The sequence below is a fragment of the Oryctolagus cuniculus genome, chromosome 6, assembly GCF_964237555.1.
Source record: "Oryctolagus cuniculus chromosome 6, mOryCun1.1, whole genome shotgun sequence".
Lineage (NCBI taxonomy): Eukaryota > Metazoa > Chordata > Mammalia > Lagomorpha > Leporidae > Oryctolagus > Oryctolagus cuniculus.
Window position 1 is genome coordinate 23,971,138 of NC_091437.1, and position 14,873 is coordinate 23,986,010.

General features: G+C 48.5%; 1 protein-coding gene across 2 annotated transcripts in view; it reads left to right on the plus strand.

Annotated features, from left to right (window-relative positions):
• TGFBI (transforming growth factor beta induced) overlaps positions 1 to 14,873 on the plus strand; it is a 110,603-nt gene that overhangs the window by 27,445 nt on the left and 68,285 nt on the right. For both annotated transcript variants that reach the window (XM_017341072.3, XM_017341073.3), the window contains 2 exons: positions 1,992 to 2,095; positions 5,115 to 5,219. In XM_017341072.3, the coding sequence (XP_017196561.1) occupies positions 1,992 to 2,095; positions 5,115 to 5,219 (209 nt within the window). The remainder of the gene's footprint in view (positions 1 to 1,991; positions 2,096 to 5,114; positions 5,220 to 14,873) is intronic.

Consider the following 14,873-nt stretch of genomic DNA (forward strand, 5'->3'; position numbering starts at 1 on the left):
AGAGGGAGAGAGACACACAGAGAGAAAGATCTTCCATCTGCTTGTTCATGCCACAGTTGGCCACAATGGCTAGGGCTGGGCTACATGGAAGCCAGGAGCCAGGAGCTTCATCCAGGTCTCCCATGTGAGTGGCAGGGGCCAAGAACTTGGGTCATCTTCCACTGCTTTCCCAGGCACATTAGAAGGGAGCTGGATCGGTAGTGGAGCAGCCAGGACTTGTTCCGGTGCCCATAGGGGATGCCAGCATCGCAGATGGCAACTTTACCTACAATGCTACAATGCCAGCCCCAAAAAGAAGAGAATTTTCAGTTATTATTTTGCTGACATCCATAACCATTACTTTTATATTAAAATAAACATTAACCTCTTTTGAATTGTAAATAGAATCTACATAATTCTGTAAGCTTGCAATATGGATCTTGAAATACACCTCCCTTCCAGCAGTGAACTTCTCTGCTCTCCGTCCTCGAATTACATGAAGCCATGCAGCAGCACCTGCCGTCAGGTCCATGAACCGCCCCATAGTACGTGTGTGTGTAGCATGTACACATGTATGTATGTAGAAGTCAGTGCCCTCCCTCTCTCTGTCTAGCGTGTGCTAAAGGCAGAGGATCAAAATGAGGAGGTTACCGCTCCTAACTTGTTCAATTATGGTGTCTACCTGCACAGCTTCAACTGCTCTCAAGAACTCTTGTAAACTAGCTAATAATTTAGCCAGTGATAATTTATACAAAGCAAATATAAAAAATGTACACTAGTATAATTACATGTATTTTATATATTTATGTGTTATATGTTATATATGTTTTATATGTAAAAATATACACTAATGATAATTTATACAAAGGAAAATGATGTCACTCTAGCCAGTGACTTTTAGATTACATGTGAACTTTTCCCTGTAAACGATGGCCTTATCCCATTGGGTGCCAATAGGAAATCAAGGAAAACCCTACACCCATTCATTATTTGAATCCATCCTTTTCCGGTGAGAGTCACTTGGTCTTAAAATCCTGCTGGAGAGTTTTTTATGGGAACTGACCGTTTGATTCTGAGGTTCCAGGGTGTAGCAAGCCTCAGTGAGTAAACAACCCTAGCACTATCAAATACTTAGAGACTTGCAGTGGGCATTGTTCCTCACCCGGTTTCACCACCTGCTAGTACTTTGACCAACAAACAGCCCGAGGCCACCTGGGGAAGCTCAGATTAACCGAAGCCATGGTTAAGTGTACATGTTTGGCCGGCTGTGCTTTGAACCCTGAAGTTACACCGCACGCAGACATGGTCAGAGTGTTGCCAGAGTTACAACACACATTCTTGGCACCATTGTTCTGCTTGAGTCCGACCAGCTGGAGAATTGAAACTCAGTGATAACTCATCTGTGACAATGGAAGAAATGATGTTCGTCAGCCCAGGGATTAAATGCCTCTCCTGCTACTGATCCCTCCTAAAATTATTAAAAAAAAAGAAACTACCAACAGGAATGACTTCCAAAATTGATTACAGCACTATTGTTCAGCCACTCCCCCACCCTCCACTCCATGTGCGGGGTATGCAGGGCGCCGAGCTCTGTCTGGTGAGAGCGTGGAGGTGAGCGGGGATACCAGCAAGCTCAGCGAGGCTGAGAACCTTCCAGGGTCAACAGAAAGGGAGGGGGGTGAGTGAGGCCGGACGGGGCAGCCTTTGTTGTCCTGTAGCTGGCTGAGCCTGTGAGACGTTTCATGGGGCACTGGAAATGAAACCTCATCTCCCCGATGGCCTGTTTCCAACTACAAAGATGGAATTTTTGAATTTCATTCGGCTCTAGGGAGGCCTGGGACTGCTCCAGCAGTATTCCTGCTGGACGCCGTGAGAGAGGATAGGGAAGTCATTCTCGGGTGTTTGAAAACATCTGGGCAAGAACGAGAGCCATGTTTTCAAAGTTTATTTTGGAATTTTTATGAGGAACTGCATCAGAGATATAAAACAATCCTTCTGTTATTGCTAAACAGGAACTATCAGCAAAAGACGCTTGGTCGGACCCACTGGGCGTGAAGGCCGCGTGCCCTTCAGAGTGCAGCACACTGCCTGGATGGAACCTTAGCCACACAGCAAGGTACACACAAGTTTCCAGGAAAAACACAACGGTCCCACCTGGCAGCATCGTCTGTGATCCCAAACTCAGACACTTCCTTTCTGTTGGAGATGTTGTTTTCTCTCTGAAATTAACATTGGTATTAGGGTTCTGCAGTGAAATTAGCATTGGTATTAGGGTTCTCCTGATAGGAGATGGGTGGGTAGATGGATGGATGGATGGATGGATGGGTAGATAGATAGATAGGTGGATGGATGGATGATCAGTAGATAGAGATAGATAACAGATGAGAGATGACATAGATGAGAGAGGCAGAGAGAGATGGATTTATTTTAAGGAATTGGCTCATGCGACTAAAGGGGCTGGCTAGTGCACAATCTACAGGACAGGTTGGCAACCTGGAGACCCAGGGAAGAGTTGATGGCACGTCTTGAAGGGCAAAGCCAGTTCAGAAGCAGAATTCCCTCTCTCAGAAGCCTCCCATCGTTTTTCTCTTAAGGCTGGCAGCTGATTGGGCGAGGCCCACCCATGCAGAGAGAGTCATCAGTTTTACTCACTGTCTACTGACTTAAATGTTGACTTCATCCATAAAGAAATATCTTTATCGTGACACTGAGACTGGTGTTTGACCAGATATCGGTCCCGTGGCCTAACCAGGTGGAGACATAAAGTGAACCACCGTACCACACAAGTCCCTGTGTTTCAGGAGGAAGCCTTTAACTCTGTCCTTGAACTTCACCGGATGGAGTGGAACAGAAGCAGAGCTTGGCACACTCTGGGAGCCTGGGGCTGTGGGGACAGCTTCACAGAGCTTTAAGAAATTTCACTCTGTTATTTAATTTATGGCAACTTTATAGACCTACTTGCAGTCTCATTGAAAAAAAAATCTCTTATGGTTTGGTCCATTTAAATCGTTTGCTGAGGAATTAGGAGAGAAATAAGCTATAGTAGAACTGTTTGCACCAGGGAAGCACCCCTCATTCCCAGATTCATCGTACTCCGCGTTTTGTAGGTGTTCTGGGCGTCTCCTTGTATTTTGCCAGCACAGAACCATGCAGCACAGAACGGCAATCAGAGAAGAGCGAAGGGCAAGTAGAGTATATGCCACAGCAAGCAGGGAGGATCCCGCAAGGGAAGATAGACTCAGGGTAGCCCGAAGCCCCGCAGTTTCCATAACAAATAGCAGAGGCTGTTCCAGCATCATTTAAGAGCAGTCTTAGTTGGAAGAGGGTTCTCACCCACGGGCGTATGAAACCAAATCCACGTATTAAGTGACTTATGCTTTGGTTGATCAATATTAAATATTTTGGAACTTTTTTTCCCCAAAAAACTCTTTCTTTCCAAAAACTTAAACAAAAAGGTTGAAAATTTGGCTTTGTCAAAGGTAGAAGCATTATACATACAGTTGAGGGAATTCATCCTCGCTGTGTTCTTTTAAAGGGAACATAGCCTCGTTCTGTGTCTGCATTTACTACCTCATTTGTGCCTGTTCCTTGTTTCTGCCCCAACTGAAGCTCAGACAAGTGAAAGTGAGACTCTGACCTTGGTGCCTGGGAAGCTCTCACCTCCAACCATTCTCCTCTCTCAAGGACAGCCTCTCTGGGGTGACTTCTGATCCAGTCTCTGGTGTCATGGGCATGCCAGGTCTGAGTCTATGTCAGAGATTCTTTCCCCTGACGTGTTTGACAGTGCGTAAGTCACAGACGCCCGAAAGCAGAGCTAGCGCGTCTTTGAGAGACTGCAGGTGAGAGAGTGGTGTTAGACGACGAAGCCTTTCCTGTGCAAGTCACGTGACAAGGTGAGGCAGTCTGGGACACAGATGAAGAATCAGTGACAATTAGAAGGCATTTGTAAGTCGGGGGGTGGGAGGGACATAGTTGTTGTAGTGGCTAATGCCCCTTGGGACACCCACATCTCGGAGTGCCTGGGTGTGAGTCCTGGCGCCACTTTGGACTGCAGCCGCCCACTAATGGGTACCCTGGGAGGCAGCAGGTGGTGACTGCAGTGGTGGAGTTCCTGCCGAGCACCTGGGAGACACAGACTGGATTCCTGGTTTCCAGCTTTGACCTGGCCTAGCCCCAGCTGCTGTGGGCATTTGAGGACTGAACCAGTGAAGGAGAACTCTCTTTCCAGTAATAAAGACATAGGAATTTAAAAATAAGTAAAGTGGAGTCGAGGCATGTTGGAGAGCTCTTGCAGAGCAGCCCATCTTTCAAGATGAGTGGAGACCATGATGGGTGGGATTATACGTGGTTTGTAGGCTGCCCAGTGCAGCTGGTAACTGAGCAGCTGGGTCTAGGGAAGCCAGGCTCTGGGACCTTGTCTGCCCGAGAGTGGGAGCAGAGGGAGGGAGCAAGGTCCTGGATCAACAAGCTGGACCTTGAGTTCTAGGCTGGATGGAGAGGCAAGAAAGAAGCCAGCTGGAAGCTGGGGTGGGCGTCAGAAGCCGCGGTGGTCCTGAGCAGTGGCCGGACTGCAGTGAGCGGCCCCCGTCTGGCTCCTCGGGGAACCTCTCTGCGTCCACTGTCAGCGCGCACCACCCCAGCCTCTCCCTCCTCTTCCTCAAGTGCTCTTCCTCTCCTTGGAGCTTGGGCGCAAGTCCTGCCTGCTCTGTGGAGCTCGCCCGGCTGTTTGTAGATGTGTCGAGCCCTTTCTCTCAGAACTGTCTTCTGGGGCACGTAGATTATTTTAAAATGACAGTCCTATATTGTATCCTTTGCATAGACTCACTTCCTTATGCCAGCTCTCTGAGGATGAGAACTGGGTTGTACAGTGCTTTCATTTCCCTGACAAGGCCAAACACTATTTGAACACAAATATGCTAAAATTTTTTAAATGCATTGGTTGATTATGTAGTCAATTTATCCAATAAAAATAAATAATAAATATCATATGCTTATTTTGAGACTGTTTGGTAAATTTTGTCAGATTTTGGTATTTCAGAGTTTGTGATGTGTCCCAAAATATCCCAAAACATCTATCAAGTAATGCTAATTTCCAATATTATTTACCTAATATTTACAATGTTATTTGATTCCAGTAAAATACTCATGGAAGACGGGCTCCCAAGCACTTATTTGCAGTTTCTAAGTTGCGGCAGCACTGAGAGGATCCAGGCTTTCTGCAGACGTTTCACATTTCCTGGGTAAGTTTGCGCTTTCTTTTACTATGATGACTGGAATCTTGAAACACATTTGTAAGTGATAGGTTATGAAGAATAATAATGTATTGTACAGAAGATAACTTGTTTTTGTGAACCAGAATGGCTGCCAAGAGGTCAACTGTGCCTCAGGCTGGTGGCCTTGGACAAAACAATTCCCAGTGCACAAGATGCGTGGGTGGACTTGGGAAATCAAGCACGCGCCAGTCGGCATGGCCTCCATGGCCTTCCAGTAGTGGGCGCCGCAGAGCAGACGGCAGAGGGTCCGGCTGTGTGCTCCTTAGCAGCCTGCGTGCCCTTCCCGTCCTGATTGATGCATTAAGGTCTGGAATGGTCCAGAATTGTGAAAGTCGTTGGAATAATTCGATTTCATCAGCTGTTATTCTAAAGGTCTGCCGTGGCCCTCTGGGGTTGAGTCATGGCCTCACCGCAAGTCTGCAGTTCTGCCACTACTGTCTGTTGCCGTTGCGACAGACTTCATCCTCCGTGGAAAATGCTGATGCTTATAGCGCGGTGCTTTCGTCTCAGTAGGGCAGTTAATCTCTGTCTACACGTTGAAGGCAATGTCGGGCTCCCTGGACTCCTGGACTGATGGTCACAGGCCAGTTCTTAGAAATGACTTCAGCTGTAGAAATTCAGAGAAGAGGAAAAGCTTGGGAATGGTTGGAGCCCAACCTTCTGCTCTCACAGACGAAGGTGGAATCCTGAGGAGACAGGGACTGGTGCAGGGCCATCCCACACCTGTGTGACGGAGGCAGAGACAGGTCCCCAGCGGAACCCTCGGGTGCCTGCTCGCCGTCACCTTCCGTGCTCTTGACTGTCCTGCGAGCCTTCAGTGATGTGGAAAGAACGTGACTGGCAGCTCGCTTTGGTCCTTGTGGAGACAGACGGCCTTCACTTTGCCTTAGTAGCCGCTCACTGTGTGCCAAGCACTGAGCTAAGTGCTCCTAGCGTGCAATGTCTCCCTTAATCCCAGGCGGTGCCATCCCCCACTCCAAAGACAGGGTCTGGAGCCAGCAGATTCAGACTCTAGTCCAACTCTGCTTCTCAATAGCCATGTGACTTCGGGCAAGTGGCAGACCCTCCCTGAGGCTGAAACTGGGGAGAGCAGTAGAACCGTCTTCTCTTCAGTGAGATAGAAGCCACTTGGCACAAGAGATAGAAGCCCCAGGCAAGCAGCCAGAAATGTCCACTGTCATTTTTCCTGGTCTCGGGCATTCATTGTCTTCATGTTGATATTTAATGTGGCAACCGCCTCAGTGTTCTAGTTCACATTTTTGGTCTGAATGAATCTTTTTTTTTTTTTTTTTTTTTTTTTTGACAGGCAGAGTGGACAGTGAGAGAGAGAGACAGAGAGAAAGGTCTTCCTTTGCCGTTGGTTCACCCTCCAATGGCCACCGCGGCCAGCGCACCGCGCTGATCCAAAGGCAGGAGCAAGGTGCTTCTCCTGGTCTCCCTTGGGGTGCAGGGCCCAAGCACTTGGGCCATCCTCCACTGCACTCCCAGGCCACAGTAGAGAGCTGGCCTGGAAGAGGGGCAACCGGGACAGAATCCGGTGCCCCGACTGGGACTAGAACCTGGTGCGCCGGTGCCGCAAGGCGGAAGATTAGCCTAGTGAGCCACAGCGCTGGCTTCTGAATGAACTTTGAAAAGTGTGTGTAGAGGTGGACATTTGGCCCAGCTGGTAAAGTGCCTGCATGCTTTCTTGGAGTACCTGGGTTAATGCCCACCTCAGCTCCCAATTCCAGCTTCCTGCTTAATGCACACCCTGGGGGCCAACAGGTGATGGCTTAAGTAATTGGGTCTCCACCCACGTGGAAGATGCGGATTGAGTTCCTGGCTTCAGGCCATCCCAGTTCTGACCATTGCATACATCTGGGGACAGTTCTCTGTCTATCTCTTCCTCTCAAGTAGATAAACCAAAATAAATAAGTAAATAAGTCAAACATTGTTTTAAATAGTGTATGTATTGATGGCCAGCGCCGCAGCTCACTAGGCTAATCCTCCACCTTGTGGCGCCGGCACATCGGGTTCTAGTCCCGGTCGGGGTGCCGGATTCTGTCCCGGTTGCCCCTCTTCCAGGCCAGCTCTCTGCTGTGGCCAGGGAGTGCAGTGGAGGATGGCCCAAGTGCTTGGGCCCTGCACCCCAAGGGAGACCAGGATAAGCACCTGGCTCCTGCCTTCGGATCAGTGTGGTGCGCTGGCCACAGCACGCCAGCCGTGGCGGCCATTGGAGGGTGAACCAACGGCAAAAAGGAAGACCTTTCTCTCTGTCTCTCTCTCTCTCACTGTCCACTCTGCCTTTCAAAAAAAAAAAAAATAGTGTATGTATTGTTTTCATCTCTTCATACAAATAATGTCTTTGTGAGATGAAAGCATGAAGTAATATAAATCTACAGAAAAAATTGTCTGAGATGCTTCAAAAACAGCTTATTTTCTTGTGATGCCTCTCTTTACCCCCTCACTTAAAAAGTTGAAAATAAAATGAAGAAAAGATTCCAGATGAAAGGCATCACCACATTTCTTTCTAACAGTATTTGTTTCTCTTCTCTTAGGATCGGCACTCTGCCTGTGGCTCTGGCCAAACATCCCTTTAACGTTTAGGATCAGACACTTTTTAATCTGCAGGACAAAATTCATTGCACTTGGTTTTCTGTGGTGTCCCGTTCAGTTCGGTCCCCGTGCTGGTTGATGTGAAGGTGTCTCCCAGGACCATGTGCTCCGAACGACTCAGCCACGTGCTTGCCACTTGCACGTGTTCCTTCTGTCTCGGCAGCCATCGTAATCAGTGTGTCCCAGTGGGAACATTCTGCCTGAGTTCCCTGTGGCAGGCCCAGCATTCAGAGCAAAGCCGTTTGCATTTGATGCCTTGAGACCTGAAGGCCGAGGTTCTAGCTATAAATAGCATGCCCCATCGGGATGAGATCACTTCCAGGAAAACACTGAAATGTAGCAATGGGAATAACATCTGGCCTTTCAGCAGTTGCATTTGATTTAGACTTGGACATCCTACGTGAAATAGTGGCTTATTTATTAATGACTTCAGTTTCCGTGCCATCCACTCATTTTAACTTAAAAAGCAAGACCGTTGCCGGCTGCTCATTAAACCTATGTGTGGATGCAGTGTCCACTTGCTAGCCTGGCCTGTCCAATCCCACCTCATAGCCACACCAAGTAACTAGACAGTCCCTGGCTTACAGTGGTTCCGTGTGACGATGTTTCCGTTTTCCAGTGGTGCAGAAGTCATATGCTTCTGGTAGAAACTGTACAGACTTCAGGTTTGATCTCTTCCTGGGCCAGTAGTATGGTGTATGACAACATTCTCTCATGGTGCTGGGCAGCAGCCGTGAGCTGGAGCTCCTAGTGTACCACACCACCACAAGCACCACAAGTTCTAGGGAGGAAAGCTTTTTTTTTTTTTCTTTCAGTTGTTGTTAATAGGCTGAGGCTAGGGGATAATGTTCATTGGGTAAGATAAAATCAAAATCTCTATTTCAGTATCTAGATATCATATTTTTTTGCCCCTGTGTTGCAACAAGGCTCCTCCACCCTTTATTTTTGTTGGGTCCATGGCCAGCTAAAGCAAAGATGCCATTTCCAGCCTTCTGTGGTGCTGGATGTGGAAAAGAAAAAAAAAGCTAAGTTCCAGCCAATGGGATGTACGCAGAAATTGTGCTTGCAAATTCCAGAATGTGTTTTTAAAGAGGGGTTGTGAATCCCTCTTCCTTTCTTCTCCCTCCTTGTTTGGGATATATTTTAATGGCCAGGAGTTTGAGCAGCCATTTTGAAAAAATGGAAGACAGATGTCTTGGAACAGTGAGGCAGCGAGAGCCTGCGTCCCTGACACCGTGGACGGCCTTATCAGTCCTAGACGGGGAATTTCCAGACCACCGTGGGAACCAGCACAGAGCAGCAAAGTGCATAAAATACAAATGGACAGCTCTCAGATGCATCAGAGGAGAAAGCTCTGTGTACCTAACAGTTGTTGGAGCCTTCTAAATTTTCCATTTGAGGATTTAATGTAGAATATTTGTCCCTTCTGTCAGTTTGCTAATCATGTTGTTTATGTTTCCTACATGGCTACTGGCTTTTTGGTTGTTCTGCCAGTTGTTGAAATAGTTGTGTAATAATCTCCCACTCTGATCACACATTTCTGTCTCTCTTGGTGTTGGAAACTTCATTCATGCATTAAGATTTTTGAGGCTCTTAGAATAACTGTATCATTCTCTGAATTGAAATTTTTTAAGTGTTACTCTTTATCTCTGATAATATACTCTGCTTTAAAAGTAACTTTGTCTCTGGATTTTAATATAGCAGAAAGCAAATATACTTAGAATTTTTCATGTTACTTTTTCAGTCTTCCACTTTCAACCTTTCTGTATTTCCATGTTTTAGATGTATTATAAATATGATGTATTTGGGATTTACATTTCTCAATCAAGTCTCACAACTTTGGTGTTTTAATAGAATGTGTAGGCTGGTGCTCACTAGGCTAATCCTCTGCTTACGATGCAGGCACTCCGGGTTCTAGTCCTGGTTGGGGGCACCAGTTCTGTCCTGGTTGCTCCTCTTCCAGTCCAGCTCTCTGCTGAGGCCAGGAAGGCAGTGGAGGATGGCCCAAGGACTTGGGCCATCTTCAGCTTTCCCAAGCCATAGCAGGGAGCTGGATCAGAAGTGGAGCAGCCAGGACTTGAACTGGCTCCCATAAGGGATGCCGGCACTTTAGTCAGCAGCTTTACCCACTACGCCATAGTGCCGGCCCAAGATGTATTACTTATATAAATCAGGCTGTCTGGGAGAGCAGCTCGGGCTTGGAATATTGGTTAGAATCTTGTGTGATCTGGACCAGCAGCGCTGAAGTAACCTTGGAACATTTTAAAAATAAATTTTCAATTTCAGAATAGCTTTAGACTGACAGAGAAGTCGCAAAGGTAGTCCAGATATATTATCTTAACCCCGTTCCGACTCACCTTTCCTTGGCGTTGACCTGATGTCCCTGTGTGCGTGAGAGTTGGAATTGTGTTTTCATCAGGTCCACAGGACGTGTGTCACTTTCACATTACCTGAGTTGGTGTATGTACTGAGGAGTCTCACCTTCCCTTCTTCCCAGTCTACCCCAAACTGAGACTAAGCCCAGGCACTCCTTGCTGTGGCGTCAGTGGGGGACTGATAGCACACAGACGCCTCCCCTAGGGGCGAGGGGGGTCCCGCGCAGCCGGATGCCTGCAGCACGGTCTCCTCTCCTTGCTCTCACAAGCCTTCCCGAGCCCGTGGCGAGTGCCCAGCAGTTTCCACCTCATCTCCTGTCAGACTGAGCCCCTGAGGTCTTCATTTCAGTCACTGTATTTTTCATCTCCAAAATTTCTATTTGCTTCATTTTTATAACTTGAAGTCTTTGGATGCGTGTTAGTGAGCTTGTTTTTAGCTCCTTGAATGTGACTAGCACATTACTTTAAGGTCTGTGAAGTAATTTAACCATTGTGAGTCTGTTTATTCTCTCTGTTGGTTTTCTTATTTTTCTCTCAAGTTGTCTGACTTGGTGGCTACTTTTAAATGTATTTATTTAGGGGCTGGTGCTGTGGCAAAGTGGGTTAAGCCTCTACCTGTGTGACACCAGCATCCCATCCCAAACGGGCACCGGTTGAAGACCCAAGTGCTCCACTTCCAGTCCAGCTGCTTGCTAATGCTTCTGGGAGGGCAGTGGGAGGTGGCCCAAGTGCTCTCTCTTGTGGGAGACCCAGAGGAAGCTCTTGGCTTTTGGCTTTGGGCTGGCCCAGTGCCAATGATTGCCACCACTTGGAGAGTGAGCCAGCAGATAGAAGATTTATCTCTGTCTCCTCTCCTCTCTGTATAACTCTGCCTTTCAAATAAATAAATCCTAAAAAAAGAAAAAATAAATGTATTTACTTTTTGAGAGGCAGAGAAAAAAACAACAGCAAGGGTTCCTATGCACTGGTTCACTTTATTTGAGAATAAAATGGGAACGATGTGCACCTGCAAGGCAGGCCTTCAGGTCCAGCTACGTGGTTCTCAAGTGCTAGTGGACACGAGAATCCTCGCCTGGTGGTTGAATACGCGTGTGTCTGGGTCTTAGCCCCAGAAGCTTTGAGTCTGAGTACTCCAAGTTCTACAAACTCCTCGCAGGCGCCCCTGGACCACGTCTCATGAAGCTACAGGCAGAAGAACCCCAAAGTGCCTGTCGGTGCAGCATGTTTTTGGTTTGATTCTGCTGCTGACCGGCTCTGAGAACTTGGGCAACTCACTGTGCATCTGTGAGTTTCCAAAGCAGGTCATCAAGAGAGGTTCCTGTGACTCACCCCCACTTCCCAAAATGCTCCACAAAAGAGTGGGTGAAGTGAACCACACTCGCCGTCTCCAGCCCTCGTGCAGAAATGGTTGCTTCTCTACCGCGCTGATGTGAGGCCCTCTCGGACTCTGTCTTGTGTGGCAGTGGCAGTGAGGGTTGTTCACCATCCATGTGGCTCCAAGCCTGAGGTCTCTCCCCATTATTAATGGGGTCTGCATTGTCCCAGTGTCCCCTGCTGGGACTGTGGGTTGTTGAAGAGGGGCAGTGCAGGCTCATTGGACTGTAATGATTCAGACATATCTGACTGTCCAGTCGGTGTGGACTGTTGGCTCTGGGTGCTTTAACCATAAGAAAGAGCTTGGTTGATCAGGTTCTGGGTCTCTCTGGGCCCCCTTTGAATCCTCCGTGATCTGGCATGGCCAGGTAGCCTCAGCCTGCCAACAGAGCAGTTGAAAATCTTCCAGAATTGTCAATTCAAGGTGGCAGACAGAATTAAGGAAATCAAACCACCTTGCCTTTTCCTATCCCATGTTCCAGGTGTGATTTAGAATACAGGAAAGGTACCTCTACAAGAAAGCATTTATCAGTTTTTGACCAAGTCTGCTCTTTGGGAGTGAGATAGCAACAGGGCCAGCTCCTCTCCTCTGCTGGCCGTGATGTGGAAGGAGCGGTTAGTCGGGGTATGTTGAGGTAATACAGAGACTCATGAAGCACTTGTTATGTGCTAGGAGCTGAGGATAAAACAGTCAGTTAGAAGCAGTGCCTTCCCTTGGGAGCTTCTGTTCCCAGGAAGAGCCAGCGCCGCTATGCGTCCTTATCTGTGTCATATCTTGTGACAGACCTGGGCAGTGACATGGAGCAAAAGACACTGCTTGGGATGCCCACATCCTGTTGGGAGTGTCTGGCTGCGAGTCCTGGCTCCACTCCTGACTCCAGCTGCCTGCTAACGCACGCCCTGGGAGGCAGCAGGGGCTGACTCGAGCACTCGGGTCCCTGTCGCCCAAGTGGCGACCCAGACTGAGTCCCCAGCTTCTTAGCCCTGGCTGTGGGACACAGTTGGGAGCGAACCAGCAGGTGACTGATCTCATATTCTCTCTCTCTCTCTCTAATAGCTAACTAAACAAAGGAAAAATAAATAAATAAGGTTTTAAAGGGACGTGGTTCTATTATAGGACATGACAAAAGGTCCTGCCTAGAGCAAGGGGTGGAGCGGAGAAAGTGACGCCTGGGCCCATATCTGAAAGGAGGACCGGAGGGTGGGCGGGGCTGGTGCTGGGGCAGCGCCGAAGGGGAGGGGAGTCAGGCAGTCCAGGCCCGGACATGGCAGGTGCCCTGGTCCCATGTGAACACAGCCGATGTGTCCTGCAGGAGGAAGACGGGAGGAAACGAGGTGTGGGCCATGTGGGGAGGAGCAGCACAGCCCTCGGCTTAGGACCCCCTGAGCCACATGAGGGATGGGCGGTGCTGTCTTAGAATACAGTGGGAAACCGCTGAAGGCGGTCCTGCAGAGTAGAACTGTGGTGGTATCTGGGTGGCTGAACAGTGGACAGAGATGGGAGGGGCTGAAAGGGTTCGGGGCACGGCAGCAGAGATGGAGAGGAGTGGACAGATGATACAGCTCCACACGGAGGTTGCATGAGCTCGGAAGGGGCGAAGTCACCCCCAACATGTGTCTAAGTCAAGTGCGTGTCTCCAGCCGGCCCACACCCTCCACTCTATGTGTGCTCTTTCTCCCTGGTATTTTCCTAACAGCTTTTTCCCTAAATTTCCCATCCACACGGAGAACAAATGACATGCTAATGTGTTCAATTGGTATCATATGTGGTAGCTTTGAAGGAAGGTGCCAGAATGTGGAAGGGAAGTGATGGGGCTATGGAAAGTATCCATGGCAATGCTCTCCTGTTTAGCAAACACGACGAGAATCTGTGCTGAGATCATCAAAACAGTACCTAGAGGTACGCTGTGGCAGGTCCAGGATCTAAACTGGTGGTTTCCACTTTTTGCCTGCAAGGCAGAAGTACTGCTCAGATACTTTGTGCTAGAGCTCTCCAGCAGCAGTGGGCGGGCGTCCTCGGGCCGTGGGTGACTGCCACACTGCCATGTAGCATTGGGTGCGTCCATAACTCAAGGCAGCAGCTTCACACTTCGTTTAGGTCAAGCCTGCCGGTCTGCTCTGCAGCCCAGAGCCCTGTGCTCCTGCCTCATTCACCTGATACTTGGTCTCTGTTGTTGTTTTTCTTGTAAGTTCTGCAAGACTTTAAGACAGAAACATCTATGAGCAATCCAAAGATGCTTACCTAACGTGACTAGGACCATAAACAGTTAAGTCCTTGGGTGTCACTCACCGGTGATGCGGCTCTCTTGGTGTTTACTGACGTCTCCAGCACACCAGCAGTAGCTGTCTCTGGACTCCTTGGTGCATTAGGAATTATCTAGAGTTGATGTTGTCTAAATCCGTCCCAAGGTGGGGCAGGCATTTGGCCTAGCAGTTAAGACACGCTTGGGATGCCTGCATCCCATATCAGGTTACCTGCACTGAAGATTCCGTTCTGCTCTCAGTGACAGCTTCCTGCTAATGCAGGAGGCAGCAGGTGGTTGGGCCACTGTTTGGGTCCCTGCTACCCTTGAAGAAGACCTGGACTGAATTCCCAGTTCATGGCTTTGGGCTGGTGCAGCTCCAGCTGTAAGGGGTATTTGGGAAGCAAACCACCGGATGGAAAATCAACCTCTCTGTGTGTATGTGTGTGTCCCTGACTCTCCACCTTTCAAATGAATACAAATTAATTAGTTGGGTCCCAGATAGAAGAGTAAAAGCAACATGTTACCGTTTTCTGGTGGAAAATCAAAGAACTAGTGTTTTAGTCCACTCAGACTTCTATGACAGAATACCATAAACTGGTGTTTTATAAGCAAGTTTGGAGCAAGCCAAAGTCCTAGTCCCAGAGAACCCGTGTATCAACACCTTGTTTGTCCAGATATACTTTATGTGTATGTAAATGGAATTTATGTCAGTCTCAGAGCCAGTTGCTATGGTCTGCATGTCTGTGTTCCTCCAGAATTCTCAGTAATTTCCCATGGTTCTGCAGGCTGGGAGGTCCGCGGTGAGAGTGCTGGCCAGGGCATGCTCCCTGGTTGTGCAGTGCGGAGTCTGGCTGTGTCTTCACCTGACAAAGGGCAAACAAGCTCCCCAGGCCTCTTTCCCCCTCATCAGTGCCCCACCCGCATGCCCTAATCACAGCACCAAGGCCCTGCTTCTCGTTACCATCACTTTGGGATTTATAGGCTCAGGATATGGGTTGTGGGTGTGCACATTCAGGCCATAGCAACTGGTT